Source organism: Malaclemys terrapin, chromosome 8, assembly GCF_027887155.1.
Source record: "Malaclemys terrapin pileata isolate rMalTer1 chromosome 8, rMalTer1.hap1, whole genome shotgun sequence".
In the NCBI taxonomy this organism is placed as follows: Eukaryota; Metazoa; Chordata; order Testudines; family Emydidae; genus Malaclemys; species Malaclemys terrapin.
In genome coordinates this window covers 79,972,645-79,990,144 of record NC_071512.1, presented here as the reverse complement: position 1 = coordinate 79,990,144, position 17,500 = coordinate 79,972,645, and the positions used below count along the sequence as shown (strand labels likewise).

The 17,500-nt window shown below is 37.0% G+C and overlaps 1 protein-coding gene across 1 annotated transcript in view; it reads left to right on the top strand.

Moving 5' to 3' along the window:
• The window catches only part of LMO4 (LIM domain only 4), a 19,117-nt gene extending 8,225 nt beyond the window's left edge, over positions 1-10,892 (top strand). The window contains exons 3-5 of the mRNA XM_054037515.1: positions 1,969-2,065; positions 2,418-2,573; positions 6,761-10,892. Of these exons, the coding sequence (XP_053893490.1) occupies positions 1,969-2,065; positions 2,418-2,573; positions 6,761-6,769 (262 nt within the window). The 3' untranslated portion in view covers positions 6,770-10,892. The remainder of the gene's footprint in view (positions 1-1,968; positions 2,066-2,417; positions 2,574-6,760) is intronic.
• The last annotated feature ends 6,608 nt before the right edge of the window (positions 10,893-17,500 follow it).

Genomic DNA, 17,500 nt, shown 5'->3' with positions numbered 1-17,500 from the left:
CCCCAGGAGAAATGACATTTCTCCATTCAGCTGTAAGATTCTGCCTTTCATTTCCCCCCCTCCCCCCCATAATACCTTTGACAAACTTGGACCCAAAAATACAAATTAGGGTTTTATTTTAGTAATGTGGTAAAACGGTCCCATTTCTGCCTTTAAACTACTTCCCATACCCCTCGTCTTCATCCTAATTTCATTGATAGTAACAATAAAAGATGGAAAGCTCTGGGAGCACTCTCAGTAGTTTTCGTAAATGCTGCCAAGTGGGTCTGGTTTAGATGATACCATAATAAAGGCCCCATAGGTTCGAGGCAGTGCAGTCCTTTGGCAGGAGGTCCTGACAGTGTATTAGTTCAGCTTTCCCTTTGTAACCATTCTGATTCTGCAAGAACGTGTCAATGTGTCGTGGATCTCAGACTAATTAGTTTTGAAATGGAGTTTTGATTGAACTCTTCAAATCGATGCTGCTGCAAAATTTGTTTCTTGGGCTTCCTATTAAAAGCCATCTTAAGGGGCAGTTTTACTACTCTCCCTGTCGTTCAGTCGATACATTTAATAACAACTTACAGGCTATTTTCAATAAAGTGGCGACAGCAAATTAGTAGTTTGAACATGACAAGCCTCCTCTGCAACCCCAGATTCTGAAAATTCAAAGCAATTATTTTTATACGGAGGCATGCTGCAATCATTCAGATTACGGGTATTCTGTAGTAACACATCTCCTCAGTTGACACAAACAGAATTTTATGACTTTATTTGGACAGGAAGGAAATGCAAATATTAATATTTATTATGACACCAATACGTTAATTTGTAAATCCTATTACTCTGTTTTCACATCATGTAGGAAAGTGGGTCTGTGACCCTGCTAACTAGTTCAGATTCCCTTTTCACTATGAAATGATTTTGGTCCTTTTTTCTCTTATAAATATTTGTGGATATTAAAAGGAGAATACCAAAAACAAATAAAGCTTTTCTAATTCTAGCTAACCTGTCCTGTGAAAGTGGAAGCTCAATATTCATTTATGTATTGTATCTTGACTCAGTGTGTTGTGCCTTTAAATGGATTTGAAGAATTATGTATATATTTTTCTTCACTACTCTTCTGCCTAACACACACACTTCCCCCTCCCTTCCCCCCAACCCCATGGCAGATGTTGTGGTCTCATTTGATTGCATAGGAAAACTGCAGTGATACAGCAAACACCCAGAGAGATATGATGACAAATGGGTCCAGATCCCGGTAAATTACTTTCTGCTCAAATCGAAATTTCATTCAGTTTGTTGCTAGCAGAGATGAAGTAATCTAAATTGTGGACTCAGGAGCAGATAGAGGGAAGTTGGAGCAAGCATTTCATTATCAAGAGAGAGAGAGAAGGTTAGGATGAAAGAGATGAGCAGAGGCAAATCTAAAGTGTTGACACCATGATTGAAAAGGTTAACCCATACACATTATATATCAACCTGGATAGCAGAGAGTTTCTAATGGAAACTCTGCACTGATGGAGGTTTACTGGAGTTTCAATACACTGAGCATGATGTCTTCTTAGATATACAATCAAATCCTCTTAACCCTTTTGATGACTCATATCTCAAGATATGATTAAAGTACAAAAGAGTTCTTCATATAATTTCAAGGACACAATGCATTTAAACTCCAGTCATGAATTGTATCTTTTTTTTTATGATGAACCAGTAATCTGATAAAATGTGTGTAGTACAGAATTGTTTTGTATTTGCTAGAGGTGCTAGTCAATATTTTTGATTAAATTCTGTGCATCCCTGTCTGTGAGGTAAGGTGAAGCTTCCGGTTATACAGAAATGCATCTTGCACATTACAGTATGCAAACAAGTTGGAAAATTGGGATCAGAAGTCTAAAATAGTTATATAATATCTTGTCATGTTGATGCACAAAAACAATATTAAGAGCCTCTTGTGTATTAAATCATTCATGATCACCCTTATTTCAGGTTATTTGGAAATAGTGGTGCTTGCAGCGCTTGTGGACAGTCAATTCCTGCTAGTGAGCTGGTCATGAGGGCACAAGGCAACGTCTATCATCTTAAGGTAGGTCCCTTCTCCTGTCTGTTGACTTTGTTAATAGCACTGCTTCGCTCTGTGGTTCTTATATGGTATAACGTCTACATCTTTCATATATTCATAAATGTGCAGGGCAATAATTACTAATAAGAGTGTGTGTTATAAAACTTCCCATGGTGCATAGCGTTGTCCTCTAATAATCAGTAACACAACTCAAATGTAGTTTTAACAGCAGGTAAGACAAATGCTATATTTGGTGATACTAGAAACTAAGTAGCTTCAGACTTCATGCTTTACTGATGGTCTCTCAAGAATAACATTTAAACCTGCAGCATTTTTAATTTGTGCCAGTTTCATTTGCTGTGTCTTTCCTTTTCAGTGTTTTACATGCTCTACCTGCCGGAATCGCCTGGTCCCAGGAGACCGGTTTCACTACATCAATGGCAGTTTATTTTGTGAACATGATAGACCTACAGCTCTCATCAATGGCCATTTGAATTCACTTCAGAGCAATCCACTACTGCCAGACCAGAAGGTGAATACTCAGCAATTACTAATAAGCTTTATTAGAGTTACATTAAGATCAATTTCTTTTCAACCTAATAGTGGACACTATTCCTCCACTCCCACCCACCCTGAAGGAGCCTTTCAATAACTGAATTTAGTTATAGGACTTTGGAGGAAATATAAACCCTTAAATATGAAAGTTGTATTAATTGAGTTCAGTTTATTCAGATCTGTATAGCTATTGAGTTAGTAATGTATAATGGAATGTGGGGAGCAACCCCTAATATAAACTCTTCTGAAGAGAAGCATTTCATTTTAAAATGTTGAGATTAAGGATTGCAAGGGAGCAGGTTACTGTGGGAGGAAAATTAGATCCTTTAATTATGGTAATAAATGTCTTATGAAGAAAAGGTTCCTGAATTAATAGAAACTAGGGCACATACCATCTCAGACTAACATATTACACTTAGTATGTTTCCTAAACTAATATTCTAAAAGGTGGTATCCTTAGAAAAGTAGTCTGAATGTTTTACATGTCATAAAATCAAAGTTTTATTCTCTCATCACTCCATAACACTAACATCTCCAGTAGAGATTGTGTATCCCTGTGCTTGACAGCTCTTGGTCCATAGTTGCAAGTAAATTATGAGAATACACATTATGTAGTAGCAGAGGGAAAAATTTGTATCAACAGTTGTCCTGTACCTCTAGAACTGGATAGTTTTAGATCTATTTTAATCTCCTTAATAAGTCCTATAGCTATGCAAGTGAGTGCATTTTGATAACTGCTGTGCCTAATTTGTAACAATTACTGTCAACCTTCAGTTAAGAGACTGTTCATTCCACACTGGTCCAGAAAAGAGTGAATGTATGACTCTTGCACATAATTTTATTCACCTCATATTTCATACTGATTATGTATTGATGACATTGATTCATTTACTCTTTACAGCGCCACTTGCATGGATATTAAATCTTATTGACCACAGATGAATTTTAATTTCAGATTGGTGATAGATTTTTCCATCAGCTCTGATAGTATATTTGACTTTTTCATCATTAACCCAGGCAATCACACAGCACTGAGTTATTGCACTGAAACAAAAAGTGCACACTTCAGTTGGTAATTCTTTATAGATTTACAATAGGAACTTCATTAATGTCTGTAAGGATCACAAAAAATAACATTTATCTGCAAACAGGAATTCAGAAGATTAAAAAATAGCTAGGGAAAATGCTAGGCTTCTTATGTATTCTGTAACATACAAAAGAAGAATTTTAAATGACTTCTTTCTTTAGTGGGTAAATTTGTACAGGAAAGCATGAACTGGTTTCTAATTTTGACCAGTTTTGTGTTGCATTGCTACATTACTATAGGCTTGTTTGTCTTTTACTCTGCACAAATGTACTGAATAATTTTAAGTATATTTCCAGTCTCTTAGAAAGTGAACTGTAATTACATCAAAATATGAACACTTATTTACTTAATTTGTCAATCAGAGTAACTGGATTGAATACTGAGTCTTAATTACTTGTTCTGCATAACTATTTAGGAGTGATGAAGAATATGAGGTCTGTTCAAGGAAGTACAAATGCATGTAAAGATTCATAGATCTATAGTACTGTATATTTTAATGAAACAAATCTATAATACAGACTAGCTAGCAATGAATCTGTTAAATGAACAGTTGAAGAGAACCTATTTCAAAATATAGGTAAAACCATTCATCTTTATATATAGTAGTAAAAAGTTTGCCATTCTGAGAAAAGAAGTGCTTTATCCACTTGCCTTGCATGGATGTAAAGTTTATTGCAACTTCAAATGGGTGTCTAAATAGACACTTAGTTTTATCAGTGTCTTGCTATGCTTTTAGCAAAAGAAAAATGATTTAGTTACAATAATACCAGTAGACACTGAGGAAAAGAGAAGTAAAACTGGCTTGTGTAGCTTGCAAAATTGCAGCTATCCTACTAGGAGCTAAATGCGGAGGAAGCATTTAATAAGAACAGGGCCTCATTATCACTATCATTGGCTATTAACTGCATTGCTACAGTATATGATGAGGCAGACAGAGGTGTTAAGGAGAAAATTGGAGAGAGAAATCTCACAATTAGTATATCTTATGAATAATTTCTTCATACCCACTTTCACAGGGGGAATTGGGGAGTAATGTGAACTTTGAAAACTGAAATATGTCAGGAAATGAGCTGGGGTCTGTCTGATTTCTAGTCTTGGAAACTAAAGAGGAAGGTGCCAAAAAAGCAATGTTTTACACATTTTAAAGAAACAATATAAGAACGTACATATTAAAAGTACTTTCCAGAAAGCGATGTTATGGGGCTACTGAATAAAAACATACTTCCAATTTGACAGCATTAGCTGAAATAGATACGATACCCAGTATTAAACGTTACAGACCAATCAGTCTTTAGGGAAAGAGCAAAAAACCTGAAGATTATGAGCAAAGCAGAATATGGCACAGCTATTCATAGCTAACTAGCTATTAGGAGGCTGAGGAGAGTTTAATGTGTGTGAGGCTCTTGGTACTGTGACTTTTTTGTTTTGCTCACCTATGAAGCCACATTTGACAGCTATGGAGTAAACTTTCTACAGTCTTAGTCAATATGGTTCCCAAATGGAATGCTAGAGTTTATACTAGTGATTGGCACAAGTCTGAGTTAAATAGCCTAATTCTACTTAAAAGGTTGCTTTTCACATAAAAAGTACATGCAGTGATATGGACTCTTCCTGCCTTTCACCTTCATAAGCTATGTTCAAAGGCTTTTAGCTATAACTTTTCATTGTTTGCTGTGTGTTTTGAAAAAATAAATTAAAGTATTTAAACTATGTGCTATTTAGAAGCACAATGCAAAGCCCTAGAGTGCCAGGACGTAACGTCCTGGGTGCCACATTATTTAAAGGAGGGGGTGCTGTACACTGCAGAGAACATTTTAGAGTCTGCACCTAATTCACTATTTCTGGCAGTCATAGTATTGTTTTTACTAGTTCTTGCTTGTTACAGCACTTCCATTTCCCCAAAAGTGGTGTAAGTTTTCCACCCATGGACAATGTTCGGAATGTTCACTTATCTTCAGCTCCTAAACTTTTAAATAAAGTATGAGTTAGATTACATCTTGCTATTTTATTTCTTGGAAAAGATTTTTTTTTTTTTTAAATCTTCGTTTACATATCACTCAACAATTCCCTTGTAGTTGCATAATTAGTGTTGTCTGTGTCCATAGTAGAGGATATTTGATGCTCATTTATTAAATATGCTTGCTGGCTGCTCCCTAATCTTTGTTCTGGACAGACAAATTACCTTTCTCGCACTGAGCTTCGGCTCTGGGGAATTAAACCTCCAAGCCTCCTCCACTTTAATTAGCTTGAAAGTGGGTGGTTGCAGTTACTACTAGACCTCAGGCTTTTAGTAACTTAAAGGGTGAAAAGAACTTCCTGGGAAGCTCGAAATGTCATTTAAAAACCATAAAAATCTAATATATATTATTTCATTTTGGTAATTGCCAACAGATTGTATTTGAAGACTTTGGATGATCATTTGTACTTTATCCATGAAAGTTAGATTTCTCTGGAGCTAGGCACTTTTAATTATCACAATTCATTAACACATCAGTGTGGAAGACCATGTTTGACTTCATATATTAAAATGTTTATGTAACATTAACTAACATAGCAGATGAGGAATTTTAAAAGGGCGGAAGAGGAGGGGGAAAATCCCCAAATATCTATATTTAGCTCTTGTGCTATGCAGCATATTAACCAAAGCTGCCTTGGGAGGATATTGGCTGTATTTCTTATTTGCTTCGCACAGTATTTCTTCCAATTATAAGATCATATTACTAGCTTCTTCAAAGGCCAGGCATACCATTTCATTTCTTTCAATAGGGGCCCAGAAAAACACCTTTTTTCACTGTATGGTTTCCTACCTGAACCTTTCTGAAAGTACACTTATTGTTACTGTCTCTTCAAGTTTAAAAACTGCAGGAAATGTTTATTTTAGTTCTTCAGAGTTTGAACATTAGTGGCATGAATGAGTAGTGTAGAAAGCCTTAATCAAGTCACAGTTGGAAAATGATCTAATAAAAAAGAGATTAGTGAATAAAGAGAAGACACAAGCAGTTTATGTTGGAGTTTCATATCTCAATTTTAGTTTATTAGCTAAGATTCCCATTATTTTTTTTTATTATTTCTTACAGGTCTGCTAAAAGGTCAGAGTAATGCAGAATGCGTGCCTTCATCTCAAATTTTGTTCATCACAGATGGATCCCATGTCTCCAGTAGACAAGTCACCTTTGTAGCTAGCATCAATGCCAGCTCCATGCCATTGCACCTTCTTTATTCTTGATTGCCCTTCCTACATTTATTGGTGTATTAAAATGACTGAATATGAACATTAAGGACTCCATGAACCTGGGCTAATGGGAGACTGTAGAGAAAATGAAAAAAGATCCACCGGAGGACATCTTGGGGGGCGGGGGTGGGGAAAATGTCTAAGGAAGCTAATTAAAAGCAGCATTCTAATCTGCTTTCTACCCTCGTTAACAATTAGCAGGGCACTGGCCAGAGTTTGTACCCAGTGTTTTACCTTAACAACATTCTATTTGCTCTTTGTATATTTAAGTGTTGTAAGGAAATGTGTTTCAATCAAACTGAACATGAGATAAAGGAAAGATGTGGCTTTTGTGATACTCTATCACAAACACTTTTATTGTATCTCTGTAAAATACAATGTATGTATGCATGTAAGTGTTTTTGTCCTACTGTTGCTACTTCCCATGGCGCCAAAAAAAAAAAAAAAAAAAAAAAAGGCTCATAGCAGCTACTGTGTAGAAATTTTCACCTACTTCTAATTTGCTGAATGAAGAAAAATCTTTTATTTGTGATATTTTCAGAGACATTTGCTCTAGTATGGTGTATTTAAATAATAAAAACTTAAAACAAAAACATTTAATTGACTTTGGGTTTTAAAAGCTTTGCTTTGTTATACCACATTCTAAACTTTATGTAGCAGTTGCTTTAATTGTAAATTACTTTTAAATCTAGTTTTCTTCTTACAGTTTTATGCCAATAAGGAATATGTCAAACTACTTAACCATGTCACTTTTGGCAGATGTACAGAGCAATGCTCCAAAACCTTTTTGTTCAGAATATTAATTCTGATAACAGCAAGCATATCATTACAGTTCAGCCATGTTGCAATGAATCTTGGTATGTACAAAAGTAACCACGGTCTTCCTTCAGAAGGGAACACTATATTTATAAAAATGTTACAGGAAAAACTCACAACAAAGGGGTATGTGTTCTCTGACACAATTCTTGAATTGGGTAGTCCTATAAGGGGGTATAGTAGTACCTCTGAATCTTGGCTATAGGAGAATAAATCACACTGAACCGTGGTGGTCTTGAGGGAAGAAAATGCCCTTTCCTGGCCTGTTTGGCACTAACATGGTCTTAAATGTGATTTGTTCTTGACTTCCCCCCCCCCCCGCCAAGTTTGAAGGAGAAGTAGGATTTCACCTAGTTTTTTCTTGAAATGCTTATTGGATAACTATAGGGCATTCAGAAAAAACATCCCATGCTCTTGTTAGATGTGGAAAAAATATATTATGAACCTATGGACATATGCTGTATGCCTTTATACCAGGCAACAATGTAAAGTAGGCCTGGGAGATGCCTCTGCTGCATTGCAACATTGTTAAACATTAGCAAAAGTCACTACTTTTATCATAGGCTAACAAGCATGAAGTATATAACACTTCTATTCACATTTTTAATTGTGCTTTTAAAAAGGTATTTATTCATCTTCCCTGGTTACAGAGCAGCCATGACACATTAAGTGTTTCTGGTGTTGCTGATGGGAGACGTAACCTAAAGTCCAGCTTTTTGTGTATCTAAACAACCAACAGCAAGCTTCTCTTCACATCCTACTTCTTGGAACTTCTCTATAGCCAAAGTCCACTGAATTTCTGCTTTTAACACTTCAGTGCTTGGAAAAATAAGACATTTCTTTGGGGGAGGAGAGACTGGTTTACCATATGCTGTCAGGCACAAAAGACAAATGTGTGAGTGCATTAAGTGTGTGGTATTAAAAATTCTCTTATGGATAGTTTTCAGGGCTTTATTTTTTAAAAATATAATTACAGATTTTCAAAATGCTTCTAAGCTTTTTTGATCCAGCATTAAATCTTTAGGTAGAGTCCTGCAAATTGTGCTGCTTTAATTTCTTTGCAAAGATGCTTTGAGACATACGAATATAGAATTCAAGTATTAGTGAGACTGTAGACATTTTATATTCTATCAATATAAGCACTCATGGTGGAGTATTTAAACCTAACACATACAGCTTTTTAATTGTCCAATAACCAAGAAGTGCTAAGAAGATGGTTAATAACTTTTAGTAAGTAATGTAGTATGGCATTTAGTGATGTAGAGGTTGAAGTTCATTAAAGGCTTTAAATAAACTATTATATGACTGGTTTGTAAAGCACAGCTACCTATTTAATAGCAAGCTTTAAAAGCATTTCGTAAGTTGCAGACCTATAAGATTACAAATGTCACTCATGTTAGCATAATCCACATGCAAGTGGTGAAGCCTTTGCTTTGATGTGCTAAATTGGAGGAGGACTAATGGAGCTATGAATATACAATGGCACATATTTAAGTAGTATTCTTGCTTTAGGTAAAACACTTTCTTGAAACCGGAGGCATTTCAAACAATAAAATGGGCTTTAATGGGGATGCTAGGTGTGGACAGAAGGCTCCTGGAAACACTTAGATTTGTCCTTATGTGAGAAATAACTCGTGCTATTTTTTTTTCCTCTTGAGGTTTACAAGGAAAACATGTACTTGTTCACCTTTTATCACATGTGTTTACTACACTGATTCTGTGAAATATATGCTGTTTGGTGTTTCTGAAAAGCCATACAACTACAGTGCCATTTAGTAAGAGCTCCCACACTTTCAAAGATGAATGCTATTTTAAAAAAATGAAATATTACTAATCTGAAATCAGTGAACTGATAAAATGTTCTGTTTATATTGCATAAATGTCTCAATCATATAAATTGTCTCTTATTAATGAAACAATTTTGTAAAAAGATTGCTCCCTAAAAGGGTTTAATGTTTTTACCTATCCAGCTGTCTAGTTATGAGATTTACTCATCCCAGCAGGCACTGGGACATTAAGCCTTTCCAAACCAAATTCTGTTTGCCACAAGATACTGTCTTTCCAGTCTTTCATGATTTATCTTTAAATATTTAAACAGGTTATGCAATATCTTATGAAATATAAAATGAGGCTGTCGCACCAGAATGAAGCCTCTGAAATTAAGTCACATATTAAGAATATTAACCACATTGAGTTTCTCCTGTTTGCCTTATTAACACTGATAAAATTTGCATCAACTAATTTTTGGTTAAATACTAAAAAAAAAAAAAAATTGTAAATGCCAATATAGTATGAGTTCATATCCCTCACTATTATGATTAAAAAAATTAGTTTCAAATTATATTAAACTCTCTACTGTCCAAGAGTTATATATCAGAGTTTCGCAAACAGCCATATGCCAGTATTCCAAACAGCTCTATTAAGAAGAGGGGGGTGGAAAAGAGAGAGAAAAGTCAATGGATGCTGAAATCTTTAATTTTAAGTACTTAATGCAACACTAAAGCAGGTATCTCTAAGTGGTTGTGTTCTTGGTCTGACCTCGGTACGAGAAACTATAAAACATGAAGTAGTAGATAGCCATTGCTACTGCTTGTTGCTTTGGTTCCAGGTGTATGTCTATTGTCAGTCCAGCTAAGCCACAGAAAAGCTTATTGCAATTAAATAGCAATTTGTTTCCATGAAACTGCAATTAAAGTATTACTGAGCAGCCATTTTAGATTGGCAGTGCTTCGAATGCATGTTAAACAGTGAGCAGCTCTCATTTTATCTCTGTAGAGTCTGAGCTCTGAATAATAGTGAAGTATAACATGCTCACCTGTGTCCCTTGTCAAGTTAAAAGAATCTGAGTCCTCACTGAAGCACTCTGATCTCATTGTGAACATGCTGAGAGCAATGACAAGTCAGGGCTGAGCTTCGTAAGTTGAACTTGTGACTTACAGTACCTAAAGTTTATTATGATCTGTTCTTGTATAAGCAAGGATGTGTACATTTCCTACAGCAATTGTTTTCAACTTCAGATTGATTCTGTTGCGAATGGACTGCAAGTTGGGGGGAGGGTCAAGCCAATAATGTACTACAGGTCCTGACTTGTTAGAGCTGTGTAAACAGGGCTACTGTATCTCCATAATTGCAACTAATAAAAGGCTAGAACAAAATGCAAATTGATTGTGTTATAAGTTGTTTTAATGAACCCAGAAATTTATCTAGAATGGTCATTATTTGCACCTGTTGCAAATCTAGAATGGTCACATTATTTGCAACAGGCAAGGCTGATTTAAGTGACTAAGATATCATCTTTCTTGTCCAGACCCTCCGTTCTTTTGCTAGCATTAAACTGTAGTGTTCCCAGGAAACCACGCAGTCAGATTATCAAAACCTATTGGCAAAGGTACTAAATTCGGGGCTCTATCTACCAGTAGGTGGACTTTAAAAATGAGATGCAAAGTTTTTGGTACAAATTAAAAATCTTTTTGTAAGAACTCCAAAGTGGAATTGACTTTATAGCTATTAATTACATTTCAGAGCCATCACTACATTGGTTCCTGTGCTAGTGGCAATGACGTCACAACTGCTATGTGCATCAGATGAGAGCCATTTTATGCTAAGCCACATTTTTTTGCTGTCTCAAAAATGTTCCTTGCTGGGTTGAAATTTAGGCCTTGATCCTACATTGTGATCCACATGGGCAGATTAGTGCACCCAGGCAGGCCGTCACTGAAACTAATATGACTCTGTGTGAGCACAGCAATCCACCTGCATGGACCACAAGGCAGTTCTACAGTCTTAGTCTCTGCCCAGCAGTGAATTCTTGGAAGACGATAAAAAAACTGGTTGAACTGAGTAATAAGTACTGAGTATTTTTTTCCCACGTGTATATCTTAGGTTAGTTTTTAAACATTAGTTTTATCATTAACTAAGTTCTTAGATGTGCCTTTGAACTACGAGAGGCAATGTGGGCTAGTGGACATAGGGTCCAAGATTGGCATTCAGCACATGTACCGTCTAGTTCCATCACAGCCACTGACCTGCTGTGGGTATGTCTACACTGCATCTAGGTGCAAGCTGCCAGCCCGTGTTTGAGCTAGCCCCCTAAAAAATCGCAGCCCAGCTGTTGAGGTGCTGCTGGCAGCTTGGGCTCTGAAGCCCCGCCTGGCTCTGAGCTCTGGTTTCTACCCTGAGTCTCTGCCAGAGCTGCACTGGCCACAGTGCTATTTTGAGCATGCTAGCGTGAGCCCAGCTAGTGCAGGTCTGTCTACCCAGGCTGGGAGGCTCACTCTTAGCTGCAGTGTAGACATACCCTGTGTGACCTTGGCCTAATTGTTACACCTTTCTGTGCCCCTGTTTCCGCTTCTAACCTTTATATGTGTCTGTACAGCATCTAGCTCAACCAGGCCTGAGCTCAGTTGGGGCCTCTAAGTGTTACTGTAATACAAATAATAATCTGAAGAAATCTGGTGATTGGAAAATGCTGTATCGGCCATGCCCAATACCTGTTCATTTTTTCTGTTACTGAGACTCCACTAAGGAACCAATCTTTGCAATACTTTAAAAGATGCGAGTTGACCTGTCAATGGGTTGACTCATGTGAGACAAGTTACTCCTGTGGTTAAATCTTTGCGTGATGTCTCAAATGAGCTCAGCTACCATTTAAGCATCAGAATTAGTGGTGAGATTTTCTAAAGTGCTCAGTACATTGGGTGCTGAGTTGTTTTGAAAAAGCTGGTTATATACGTAACCAGGGCAGTGGCTGGGTGCTGAGCATGTCTGGAAATCTGACATTTAAGTTCTTTTGACATCCACCTGTTCAAAGACTGGTCTGTCTGGTCCTGACGCCATTTTCAAGTATTTATAACCTTATTTATCTGAGAACCAAATTGCTTACCACATGTCAGGCACTTGTCCTCATTGAGGAATGAGTTCACGGTGAGTTTGAAAAGTCACAACAACCTTTTCTGAGTTATCTAAAAGTGCAAAAAAAAGTATCTTTTACTTTTTGTATGAGACACTTTTGCCCACCACCCACTTAACTCAAAAAATGGTTCACGTTGTTTTGTGGAAACATTCCTTCACAATGTAACATGAGGCTTGATACTAAATGTGAGAAATGTTCAGCCCCGAAGGAACAGTTTTGAGACAGTTATCAAGGAGTGAAAATAGAGTGGCGAATGGAATAGCTCTGTCAAGAGTGGGGCCCCAAGCCTGCAAATCTGTCCACAAGTAATGGTCAGTAGTGCCAATGAATTAAATGGCCACTACTCACCTAAGTAAAAAGTTACTCGTGTGCGTAGGAATGCAGGATAAGGCCTGATGTCTACAGAAGATGTAATGCCTTGCAGCCTGGCAGCCTAATAATGAAGGCCCAATCCTATCTGTGCTGTGCCTGCCCTCTGCTGCGAAGGAAGAGGAGGATGCTCAGAAACTCACAGCAGGCACTCAGGACTGTGCAGGATTGGGTTCAAAGCATACAGCCCAGATGCCTCAGGCGCAGAGGTAGCTAATGATTGTTTCTAATTTTGTTTAAATACCTTTTAACTTACATTTTGAAATATATTTTTGTCTCTTTGGGGATCTTATAAGAAAGCTTTTTGCTAAAAACTTTTGCAGTTTACCTTCATATCTCATGATGATCATCAGCTACACTGAACTCATGCCAGTTGTTTTGCTGAACTAAATTGAGACAGCAGGTCTCATACTCAGTCTTGAAAGACAAGAGATTGCCCTGTGTTTTAAGGAATCTTGATTGCTTAAGGAAAAAATAAATGAACAAGATTGATATTAACTTTACACCCATCTTCAGTTTCTTTGAGAAACAGTGGATAAATGTCCATTAGATAAATGCATTAAAAAAAAAAAAACACCACCAGCCTGCAACTAATAGTAAATGGAGTGTTTCGCTGTCTTAATGTGCTGTAAAACACTCCACTGTTATTGAAAACAAAGGGACACTGAGGACTGAGGTTAAATTTAAAAAAAAAATCTTTAAAAAATAAATCATAGACACACTGAAGTCCAACTATCCCAAAGGAAAGAACTGAGAGCCATCACACATGTACAACGAACTGTCCACGTAGGCAATTATATAAGCAGTATTGTACTGTAATACAAACTACTAAAAGACTTCAGGTTCTTACAATAAAGAATATCCTCCAAGTTACTCAACTTAATATATCAAAGCAGTTTTTGACCCTACAGCAATCATTCTGAAGGTGTAGCTGGTATATTTGTGCTTATGTCGTATTTTAAAATGATTATTCTTGCTTCATCAGTCAGTCTTTTAAGATGGCTTGAAAAAAAACATATTACAAATGAGCTACTATTCTTATTTGTTGTTTTAAGAAGGATAGGCACTGAAGTATTCAAATGGAACAGATTATACCTTTAATTACATCCAAACAGGATGCGGAGCTGATTTTTCTATTTTCCATTTAATTGCTATAGTTCAAAAAGATATTGAAAAATGTTAGATGAATTAGCTAACCATAGCCTTATGGTGGTGTGTTTACTGAAGATACTAGTACAACAACAAAAATCTCCAGCAAACCAAAAATGAATTTTAAGGGAAAAATTCTGCTCTCTTTTAAAAACATGTTTCACTAAAACACCATTTTTGACCAGAATATTGTTAGAAAGAGTAAGTTATAAGTGGGCTTTATTCCCTGCATGAAGCCTTAGCAACTACTGTATTCATTGTTTGTACCGCACCCAGCAGGTTAGGGCTCAGAGCCTGATTGGGACCTCTATGAGCTACTGTAATGGGGAGCAAAGCCATGTTAGTTCTCAAAACTGATAAAAAATGTGTGTGTTGTTTCATGGACACTTTTGCAGCCCTACAGCCTCTTTTTAGGATGTGCTTGAACTCGTATGCTCCTACATACAGAATAATGAAAGCAACCACAATTTCTCTCTTCTTAAACTAAATATATTGCCATTTTGTTTGCATGTGCATGTAAATAGATCATTCACCATAGATATTTAGAATCTGTGCTACGCCATTACAGCCAGCGATAAATCCTACATGCTTACTGTATATGTGTTATTTGCTGCAACATTAAGCTCAGTAAGAATTTTATATGTATTGTGTACCAAAACTAAATATAGCGCAGAATTGATGCACAGCTGTAAACAAAAGCATAACTTCCCTAGTCAACACAGTGACGTTGGCAGCTTGTGTGGCAATGCGTTTGTAAACAGCTGACGATATACCACAATTACATTTTTTGTAATGATGTTTTTAAAAAGCGTTCTTTAATGGCTGTACAGTAGGACGCACTACTATGGGAAAGAGGCAGAATGGGGTATGTTGTGCCCTTGTTGGAAATTGCCCTTGTACAGCAGTTTTCCAGCAGTGCCATGGATTCAGATGGCAATGACACAGGCTCACCCCATTTAAATGGTATTTTGTGGATTCTCTTATTTCATTACTTTCGATAGGGCTAAGTCTGTGCTACCCATTCGTCGTGCTGATACTGTGCATAGTAAAGCTCAAGCTGTGGCCTTAAATACTCCAAGCTGATGCAAGACCATGACGCCAGTAGGTTTTAGCCATTGAGATGTTGGCAGGTCTGAAAAGGGGATATGTTACAGCCTTGCCAACACTTCACAGGTAGTGTGGGGAGATCCGGTGTGTAATTAAAATAGCAGGAGCATGAGTAGGATACAACTTTTATTGAAGTGCAGGGAAAAGACACATTGGGCCAGATGTATTAATCCTGTAATAACTTGAAATATAATCAGTACATTGCTGCAGGGATGGGGTGGTAGGAAGGGAGGCATCAGGTTTAAGTTTACAGGCTTTCCCAGTTCATTAAAAAGTGAATCAATCAGGTAGACAAACAGGCTTGATTTCCAAAGGGCCAGGAATTCTAAATGGGGTTTTGGATGTTCTAAACCTTGCAGACGGTCCTGTCTTCACCTGGAGGGTGGTGTAACTCAGCAGCCATCTATTTGTGTAGGTGATTGTTTCACCTTGCTGGAGCTACTAAAATACAAAGCGAGAGAAAGTGATTCTGGCTAGATTTTGAACACTGAAAAGGTAGGCAGAGGAGGTGCTGAGGGCCATATATAGGTAATACAAATACACGTTTTTAAAAAAAGTTTTGTTTTATGTTTTTTAGAGTGGTGATTTTGCCAGGAGGCAGATGGGCAGAATGACTCTGCCTACAGGACCACTGACATGGTAATTAGCTCATTACTGTTAATTTTTGCTAGTCTGGACAGATGAGCGACATATTTTCAAAATGGAAAAAAACTGAAAAATTGGAAATAATATATCTGGAGCTGGCAGTTCCTGAATCCCTTTGATGAATATGGTGCTTGTATACAGAACAAGGAACATCCTCAGACGGTTAGTTTACTCGCACCCGCAGGCATTCAGAGGTTTAGGACAGCATGCCCTAATATTTAAATAGGATTCATTACTTTTTAATTACTGCTCAGTACAGTCCATAAAGTATACAATAGGACTCAGTCAGAACCCATATTTATTCAAAATGTTGTGCTATGATTGCTCTACAGTAGATGGAGGGTTGTTTAATCAATGGGTTGAAGTGCCCATGAGAAATAATATTACTGAGTTGCAATCACACAGCCAACTAGGAGCACTGATATAAAATTATTTCCTCCTGTCTACATTGATATGACTATATTATAACCATGAGTAAGGTCTGATGTTCATATTTAAAGTGGACGAAAGCTGGGCAATTTCAACCTAAAACTTAGAAGCTGGTGATTTCAATGTGATCTGACATTCTTTAGCTGGGCATTATATCCTTTCTGGATATTCTTTCCATAATGAGAGTCTAAGTATTCCTCAGCCCTCTTTAACTACTGATAAGGTACTGCACAGCATATTATTGTGCTCACTGGGGACCAGATTCTGCCACCATTATACATGTTGAGGAGTGGTAGTAGTACCTTATGCTGTGAGTTGTCCCATTGAATTCAGTAGGTTTACTCATGGGGTAAGGTACTATTCAAAGAGAATAAGGGCAGCAGAGTTGGGCCCTATCTTTTCTGATGTGCTTGCTCTTTAAAAAAGTGTTTAAATCTACCAAAATGTTTATAACAACTTCAGCCATAAAGAAGAAAATACAGTATTATTTTTTAGCATTTCTTTTCCATTTTCTTCAAGGCAAAACTTTGGCTAGAACATATGTTAATCCCACTCACTCATATTACTTTGGACTAGCAAAAGCCATTTTGGAATATACTTATCCAGCTCCATGAACTCCTTTGGTAGAAGATGTGCATTATATACCCATCTATACACAAAAAGTACATTAAACTGCTATTAGAGAGTCTGTTTAAACTCTAATAAACAAACAAAATCTCCACAGAAATTAAGGCTGAAATTTAATCTGGTTGACTCCAATTCTTTTTCCTGTGTTCTGTAGGGTTTTCCAACCAATATCCTATCGGCTGCAATTTGTGGCCACAAGCTAGTAGACAGGATGTTTTGCTTTTGCTTTTGAATTTCTTGGCTTGTGTTGATTTCAGCTAGAGCCTTAAACTTACTGTTTTTCTGTTTGTAAACTTCCTATTCTTTTTTTTTTTTAAATGTCACTTTACCCCACCCCTCTAGGTCCTGGCTACTCTGGGGAAATTTTTCTAACTGGTTTTAAAACTGGTTCAGCTAACACTTTAAAACCAGTGAGAGCTGTAGCATTGGCCTGGTTTGGGGCAGTTTAAAGTGGCCTGATCTGTTTGTGCTGAATCAGTTCCAGTACAGTAAAAATGGGGCTGGCTGCCTTAAGCCACAGAAAACCAGCTA